The sequence below is a fragment of the Ylistrum balloti genome, unplaced genomic scaffold (genome assembly GCF_031769215.1).
Source record: "Ylistrum balloti isolate Yb309-2 unplaced genomic scaffold, AGI_CSIRO_Ybal_v1 Utg371318, whole genome shotgun sequence".
NCBI lineage: Eukaryota > Metazoa > Mollusca > Bivalvia > Pectinida > Pectinidae > Ylistrum > Ylistrum balloti.
Window position 1 is genome coordinate 450,308 of NW_026782703.1, and position 9,498 is coordinate 459,805.

General features: G+C 35.2%; 1 protein-coding gene across 1 annotated transcript in view; it reads left to right on the plus strand.

Moving 5' to 3' along the window:
• Positions 1-4,865, plus strand: part of LOC132561976 (F-box-like/WD repeat-containing protein TBL1XR1-A) — a 38,240-nt gene extending 33,375 nt beyond the window's left edge. The window contains exons 13-15 of the mRNA XM_060226696.1: positions 2,577-2,742; positions 3,257-3,358; positions 3,940-4,865. Of these exons, the coding sequence (XP_060082679.1) occupies positions 2,577-2,742; positions 3,257-3,358; positions 3,940-3,966 (295 nt within the window). The 3' untranslated portion in view covers positions 3,967-4,865. The remainder of the gene's footprint in view (positions 1-2,576; positions 2,743-3,256; positions 3,359-3,939) is intronic.
• The last annotated feature ends 4,633 nt before the right edge of the window (positions 4,866-9,498 follow it).

The following is a 9,498-nucleotide window of genomic DNA, read 5'->3' on the forward strand; positions in this document are numbered from 1 at the left end:
AAAGATCCAAACATCCCCATCAACACTGTACTAAAGGTTTAGACTTTAGATTGAGCTAAAGATTCTAACATCCCCATCAACACTGTACTTAGGGTTTAGACTTTAGATTGAGCTAAAGATTCTAACATCCCCATCAACAGTGTACTTAGGGTTTAGACTTTAGATTGAGCTAAAGATTCTAACATCCCCATCAACACTGTACTTAGGGTTTAGACTTTAGATTGAACTAAAGATCCAAACATCCCCATCAACAGTGTACTTAGGGTTTAGACTTTAGATTGAGCTAAAGATTCTAACATCCCCATCAACAGTGTACTTAGGGTTTAGACTTTAGATTGAGCTAAAGATTCTAACATCCCCATCAACAGTGTACTAAAGGTTTAGACTTTAGATTGAGCTAAAGATCCAAACATCCCCATCAACAGTGTACTTAGGGTTTAGACTTTAGATTGAGCTAAAGATTCTAACATCCCCATCAACAGTGTACTTAGGGTTTAGACTTTAGATTGAGCTAAAGATTCTAACATCCCCATCAACACTGTACTTAGGGTTTAGACTTTGGATTGAGCTAAAGATTCTAACATCCCCATCAACAGTGTACTTAGGGTTTAGACTTTAGATTGAGCTAAAGATTCTAACATCCCCATCAACAGTGTACTTAGGGTTTAGACTTTAGATTGAGCTAAAGATTCTAACATCCCCATCAACAGTGTACTAAAGGTTTAGACTTTAGATTGAGCTAAAGATCCAAACATCCCCATCAACAGTGTACTTAGGGTTTAGACTTTAGATTGAGCTAAAGATTCTAACATCCCCATCAACAGTGTACTTAGGGTTTAGACTTTAGATTGAGCTAAAGATTCTAACATCCCCATCAACACTGTACTTAGGGTTTAGACTTTGGATTGAGCTAAAGATTCTAACATCCCCATCAACAGTGTACTTAGGGTTTAGACTTTAGATTGAGCTAAAGATTCTAACATCCCCATCAACACTGTACTTAGGGTTTAGACTTTAGATTGAGCTAAAGATTCTAACATCCCCATCAACAGTGTACTAAAGGTTTAGACTTTAGATTGAGCTAAAGATCCAAACATCCCCATCAACACTGTACTTAGGGTTTAGACTTTAGATTGAGCTAAAGATTCTAACATCCCCATCAACAGTGTACTAAAGGTTTAGACTTTAGATTGAGCTAAAGATTCTAACATCCCCATCAACAGTGTACTAAAGGTTTAGACTTTAGATTGAGCTAAAGATCCAAACATCCCCATCAACACTGTACTTAGGGTTTAGACTTTAGATTGAGCTAAAGATTCTAACATCCCCATCAACAGTGTACTAAAGGTTTAGACTTTAGATTGAGCTAAAGATCCAAACATCCCCATCAACAGTGTACTTAGGGTTTAGACTTTAGATTGAGCTAAAGATCCAAACATCCCCATCAACACTGTACTTAGGGTTTAGACTTTAGATTGAGCTAAAGATTCTAACATCCCCATCAACACTGTACTTAGGGTTTAGACTTTGGATTGAGCTAAAGATTCTAACATCCCCATCAACAGTGTACTTAGGGTTTAGACTTTAGATTGAGCTAAAGATTCTAACATCCCCATCAACACTGTACTTAGGGTTTAGACTTTAGATTGAGCTAAAGATTCTAACATCCCCATCAACAGTGTACTTAGGGTTTAGACTTTAGATTGAGCTAAAGATTCTAACATCCCCATCAACACTGTACTTAGGGTTTAGACTTTAGATTGAACTAAAGATCCAAACATCCCCATCAACAGTGTACTTAGGGTTTAGACTTTAGATTGAGCTAAAGATTCTAACATCCCCATCAACAGTGTACTTAGGGTTTAGACTTTAGATTGAGCTAAAGATTCTAACATCCCCATCAACAGTGTACTAAAGGTTTAGACTTTAGATTGAGCTAAAGATCCAAACATCCCCATCAACAGTGTACTTAGGGTTTAGACTTTAGATTGAGCTAAAGATTCTAACATCCCCATCAACAGTGTACTTAGGGTTTAGACTTTAGATTGAGCTAAAGATTCTAACATCCCCATCAACACTGTACTTAGGGTTTAGACTTTAGATTGAACTAAAGATCCAAACATCCCCATCAACAGTGTACTTAGGGTTTAGACTTTAGATTGAGCTAAAGATTCTAACATCCCCATCAACAGTGTACTTAGGGTTTAGACTTTAGATTGAGCTAAAGATTCTAACATCCCCATCAACACTGTACTTAGGGTTTAGACTTTAGATTGAACTAAAGATCCAAACATCCCCATCAACAGTGTACTTAGGGTTTAGACTTTAGATTGAGCTAAAGATTCTAACATCCCCATCAACAGTGTACTTAGGGTTTAGACTTTAGATTGAGCTAAAGATTCTAACATCCCCATCAACAGTGTACTAGGTGATTTCAACTTTAACTTCGCTATAGATTTGAACCTATCTATACCATGGTACATGTGATGACCTCAGCAGCAGCAAAGTTTTCATCTCCAGTCTACATATTAAACCAATACATGTATATGTAACCAGTTGTTGGTTTCATTTTGCAGTGCATCGTTTGATTCCACGGTGCGCCTCTGGGATGTGCAGCAGGGTACATGTATTCACACGTTGACTAAGCACCAGGAACCTGTCTACAGTGTGGCATTCAGCCCGGATGGCAAATTCCTGGCCAGTGGCTCCTTTGACAAGTGTGTTCATATATGGAATGTGCAGGTAAGTGTCAGAGGCTATATATAGATAATGCTGGATATATATATATATAATGTGTACATGAAAGTAATATAAACCAATCTTGAACAACTGTCAGGTCAGGTGACCTGTGTTAGACCATTACATAATTACATAGATACTGATTATTTTAGGTAAAGTTCTTGACGCAAGTACTTGTTGTCTCAGTCACATTTTCAGTTATAAATCTATGTCGTAAAATAAAATAAAATGAAGCAGGTGAAAATGTCGGTAATTTTATATGTTGATACTGACAAGAAGAAATTGCACAGCTTATCTGATTTACATTTTCTCAATTAGATTTTAACACCTCATATAGCATGTTAATTATCCCTACTTCAGAAAGTGGACTTATTAATTCTGATAATGAACTCAAAACTAAATCAACATTTTTCAATAAGCTACTCATATTTGCACAATGTGCTTGGAGTTTGTGTTTGTTTTACTAAAGGTATTAAGGAATTGTGAAACTAACAGATTGATTATCTCCCTTTTTCAGAGTGGCGCTTTAGTACAGAGTTACCGTGGGACGGGAGGAATTTTTGAAGTGTGTTGGAACCACCGTGGGGACAAAGTTGGGGCTAGCGCCTCTGATGGATCAGTATGTATATATTGTAGGGTGTCAACTTTTCAGGCATAGGGCTGTATGGCAATACTGTTGTTAAAAGGACTCTTATTGTCAACTCTGACTTGGCTTTTCGGGGGATATTTGATATATATGATTTTATATTCTGGTAATAGATTTATTATCTTTGATGTCCGTTAGTTTACATAGTCTCTATATTGACCAGGTTTGGAAACATGATTTTAGCAGATTTTTCATAACAAATTTGATTTGTAGTTTACTCTTGTTACTGATTAAAATGATGATGCATTTCAACATGTTGTAAATCTAGAGGTACAAAGTTCTCAGTTGAAGACTCGCTATGCTGGGTTTTTCGCTACTGATTTTTGTTACAAAAACTTGCTAATATTAAGGATGAAATGATCATTTACAGCAGGAAGTGAGACTACAGCCAACTTTGATATGTTTGTTTAACTTTCAATGGAAAATAATGTTGTCCATCTCAGTTTTGCTCAAGTGATGATGCTATCAGTAATATTCTTGATTCAGAAGTCTTATTTAAAAGCATGGTGTAGTTGAATGGTTTTGTCAGAGATGTGTCTGTTTTCTTCTATTAGGTATTTGTCTTGGACTTGCGGAAGTGAAGAATTGCTATGATATCAAAGACATTGCTAGCTGCTACCTCGTAGTCTTTTTCAAAGGAATGAAACGTGAAAGAGCATGGCGACCCTCTGAAGACAAAGAAAGATTATCTGATGTTCTTCAATCAAAGTGTAATGCAAACGAGGCACAGTTCAGGCTGAAGTAGCTGACTGTTGAAAGATGGAAGCCCACTTCCCAAGGGCAATATATTGCAGTGCTGTCCCAAGAGGTGTTGGCAGTCAGTGGCTTGTACGCTCAGGCTGACAGAGGACAAGCCATTCGGCAGTCTGGCATGTGGAGTTGATTGTTCAACTCGCTTATATGATAGATTGTGCTTATGCACAGAGAGGTTATTTTGATAGAGAGATATGAAAGATGAACCAAAAGTTATCCCTTAAGAACGAGCTTGAATAGGAAGTTTTACATGTGAGGTGATTATCTTAGTGTACAGGTCTGGAGAGAGTTAAAAGATGTACTCCTTAGTTAATTCCCAGCACCAAAGAGGATACTATCGAACACAGCTATTTTAATCATCATGTGAACAAAATAAAAATGTGTTGTTGATGAATGTACTGACTGATGTTATGTGGTCCACTTGTTTATTGTCAGTCTATTTCCCTGTGAGAAAGCACATTATTGACAATGTCTACAGATTTTCCCATTTTGTAACATTACTTTGTTATAACACTTTCTCAATGTAACATTTCTCTATGAAGGTGTCTGCATTCTTCATTGAGAAGGAAGGTTCTGTTCTTTACATGTGAATGTCTTTTTTCATCATTTTGGAAAATATAATCATAATTTTAAAAAAATAGATTATTTGTAAAATTACTTTAGTCCCTTTTCACAAAACTTCTTAAGGTTATTCAGGTCTGGTCTGATATATTCAAAATTTGAAGATTTTTTTCACAGAATATCACTTAATGCTTTATGATGAAAAATTGTAGGATTTTTTTTTTTTTTTTTTTTTAAGATTTAAGTATACTTTAGAATGAATATGAAATGCTATATAAAAAAATTTGGAAAGTTTGACAAGCTGATACTTTTACTGGTCTTGTTTCACTGCTGTACCTTGCAGTGACCTATATATAATGCTCTTTTTTTTAATGTAGTAAACATTCACAAAGCTTGCTTTCAGATTTTCTAAAATGTGTACTGGTATATTGCCAATATTTATCTGCAATTGGCACATTCATTTTGTAGCATGTTTGTTTTTCCTTATTTTCTAGGGTTATTTCTAATTTCCAAAAACAGATGATTTGTTTTTCAAATGAAAAGTGTAGAAAAGCATTGAACTTTTTAAATGTATTTTTCCCAGTTAAAGAATGTAAATCAGGGACACTATTAATTCTGTAACAACGAACACATTTGTATTGCATTCATGTCAAGCCCTGAAATATTCTGATTTCACAATAAATAACTTCAGTATTTGAAATATTACATTTGCTTTAGTTTCACAGTCAATAGTTGCATGGTACTTAAATTTTTAGTGATCTTTAACTGATACTCGGATCTCTTCTCTAAACATGCTTTGATATATGAAGTTAGCACAATCTATGGACATTTCTGTCCAAACACAAAGAAGAAAATGATTTGTTACGATTGCTTCTCTTAAGTTTCTAGCAATCATGATAGAGCTCCAAAGATAGTATAGATATGTAAGTATTGAATAGTTTCAGCAAAAATAATATTTCCGCTGAAACTAGTCAGCTTTCATTGATCTATGATTTACCACCAATTAGCTTAACAGTAGAGAAGAAAAGAATATAGTGTTCATTTAAAGAAGTTTTTTTATATATATAAAAAGAAAAGTGCTGTATTTAACTTAATAGAAATCGTCTGTTTTGTTTGTCGATCTTGTTTTATTTTTGTTGATTCTGTGAGTGTGTTATATTTTGTAAATTTTGACCAGAAGAATTTGGTTGATATAGATATGTAGTTTTTGTCACTAAAAATCAATGCAGGATCGAGCAACACTTAATGTTGATGAATTGAAGCAGATTAGACATGAGGCTTAAAAGAAAGTATGTCAGTAACCCATGTATATAACCTTACAGAAACTAGTGTTTATTTCAAATGTTGGGATGAGACTGCATTTTAGAAATGCTTCCAAATCTGACGGTCATTTTATTATTTTGAAACAAAAAGTGAGCTGATTTGTTTTTCAATGATTTCCAGATTTTTTATTGGAAATGCATTGAAATTTTTATCTTGTAGAAAAATGTGATGTACTTTTGGAAGTGATACCTGATGGTTCGTAATGTGAAGATGTGCATACTGTAATAGTTATGTTTTCAGAATGAAAAGAGAGGTTCAATGAATGGGTTCTTCTATCTAAATTTCAGTACATTATGGAAAGGTTGCTAACCTCGACAATATCATCAAAGTAGAGCAGCTCTATACCAGAAGTGATTCTGACTCAAGAAGTTAGAAGAAAATTCAAATTACTGGTGGTCAGTTAGTTACAACAAGTTTGCAGTTTTTAAACCTTTTTTTTCACAAATTCATTTGACAGTTAAAAAACATGGAGATTAATGTGGAATAGTTAAAACTTTCAACAAATTAATTTTATATTAAGAAAACATGGGAGATATTGTGGAATGGTCTGCAATAAACTGACCAAGAAAACAGTACTGAATGTTGGTTTAGAGAACCCTGAAGTAAATGTGGATTATGTTGTGTGAGTGGAGTGATAGGGAGTAAAAGGGTCTTGGGATAAGAGAGAATGAATGAAAACAAGAATGACAAATACATAGTTACAAATAGAAGTTACATAAAGGCAGCTACTGCATAGGAAAGTTATCATTTACATATGACGAGCACTACACACCATATCTTACATAGGATTCACCTGGCCTAGCTAGTAACGTCAAAATAATCGCACATCTAGTCTGTAAAAAACAGAAATTTCCAGATTGCCATTTGATGAGAAATATTTCTACCATGCGTTTTTTTCACATACTAAAGGAGTTTTTGAAATGTGTCCTTTGTCCTTTATGTCTGTGGTGATGATATTGATTTGGCCGATCATTCAATCACTTAAAATTTCAACTTATAGACTGAAGTAATACAATACCTCAAATTTATCACCCGATTTTGAAGTCAGATTCATATCTGGTCATTTCAAGAAATTCTTTCAAAATACTAAGGATGAAAGTAAAGGCATCAGTGACAATCTAAGATACTTAACAGCAGTAATGTTAATTGTCTTAATTGGTGATTTTGGTCATCATTTTCACCAGCTAAAAGTCAATTAGGAGACTCGTGATGAAAATACAAAAAAAAAAACAGGCTTGTGTGTTTGTGATGTGGACTTCGGACATGGTTTTAATTAAACAACAGATTGACTACAGCCATGTTGTTATTGACTCGTGGAGAAGCATGTTTGTATGTCGTGTTACAGAGAATTCATTATACTTGGTCTACAGGTTCCTTTGCATTTTTATCATGATATCCTGGGTTAACAGGAAACCTGTACTGATCCGTCAATCTTAGGCTGTTATTAACATGTCTGTCAAATACAAATATACTTTGTATGAATGTGTCTGTAGTTTTTTATTAATTACCAAACCAGACAGAAATTCTATATATCTCCTCCTACTTTGAATAAGTGTGTTTCTAGTTAATATTAGTCCTCCACTAGGAAGACTATAGATTTACATGGTGTCTGTTCATTCTTCTGTTTTTCTGTCCTTCCACTCTATTGTCCAGATGCTATCTCCTACACTGGAACGTCATACTTAGGATATAGGTTCACCTTGGTGACAAAGTGTATTGTGTATCAAAAGAAGGTCACTTGCCCACATTTTGACCTTTGACCTATATCAAAGAAAAAGTTAATCTCCCACACAATTTATCACTGAATTTTTATGCTTGGTTTATGGGATCACCTTAGTGTGTCGGCTGGAGACTAAATTGCCAAATTCTCTTGTTCTAATGATGATTAAAAATGAAAATTTAAAATTAAGTTGCTAAACCAGGGGTTTGATTACACCGGAACTCCCATGACGTCAAATATAGCATTCGGAATACCTTAGTCAGTTTCATGCTGTCATACTGATGTCGGGTGCTCTCCGGCGGTACCAACATGTACCTGTCTGTATTTAGCAGCACCTAGTCAGTAGGATATAAACAAACTCTACAGTTAGGCCTAAGTCGTGCACAATGTCTGACGCAAAGCAGCCATCACTGCCAAGTTTTTTCACTAAAACTTGAAATAAAAATAGAAAAAAAGTCACATCACATCCTCGCCAATTAAGTTGCCATTTCGTGGCTGAATTTGGACGAGTAAATTTTTCAGTCCACTAGTCCTGTGCCTAGTGGTTTAAAATATTTTTCTAGACCCCTGCAAACGCAAATCCTTGATTCAATCCTCACCAATTGTCTCCCATGGGACCTGGGGGGGTGGGGCCAAAAAATGGTCAAATTGATTGAAACTTAAAAAAAATCATCTCCAATCCCAGGTATGATCAAGTACTCTTCATGGATGGAAAGGCCTTCATATTTTTTTCCAACATTTTTAATTTCATGACTCAGGCTTCTAGCATTTTCGTCTGGGAACGCGGTAAAATTAACTATAGTTTAGTTCAAACCTGGTTAGAATTATTAATTTAAGATGACATTTTAATGAGATGCACATTATTGACCTAGGCTAACCCATAGGAGCTGATGGGCGGAGCCAAAAATGGGTCAAATTGACTGAAATTGAGTGCAAGTTCTTTAAATTCAAACTTGGTTGGACAGCAGTTAATGAATACACAATTTATCAATGCATGTTGTGTACAATATGGTTTAAGTTATATTACTTTTTTTTTAACAAAATAATTTATATGACATGTTAGAAGAAGCATTGTGACTCAGTTGACCATTGAGGCCTCTTGTTATTAAAATTATTTATTTCACAACACTAGTGAAATCAGTTTTCCACATTAGTCACTCTTGTTGGCATATTGGAGTCATGTGAGGAGTTTTAATGTGGGAAGAACCAGGAGTACAGAGGAGCACTTATATGGTTGGGCAGGTGACCCCATATCTTTTCACATACATTCTGGAAACCGTGCATGTCTAAGCGAAATGTTGCCACTCTGCCACCTGACCACCCTTTTATTCTGTTTATTGTATTGTGGATTAATTCAACAAAAGTAAAACCACCATGAGATGGTGAAAACAGAGATGACAAAACTTTTACTCTAAAATCAATATGGCCACTTGTCAGCCAGTTTTTTAGGTCATCTGACCGAAAGGGTCTGATGACCTATTGCGATCGCCTTTTGTCCGGCCTCGTCTGTCATAAACATTTTCAACTTCTTCCCAAGTTCTACATGTCTCATTGAGCTGAAACTTACCTGAAATGATTGTGACATGATCCTGACCAAAGTTTGTTAATTTCAGGTTGGTCCAAAATCCAACATGGCCGCCATCTTGAAAACACATTTTCGACTTCTTCTCAACTTCAAAATTTGAAATCTTGTATTTTATGTCTGATGACTGTTAAGGCCCATGGGCCTCTTGTTTTGTTTTTGTTTGTTCCTATC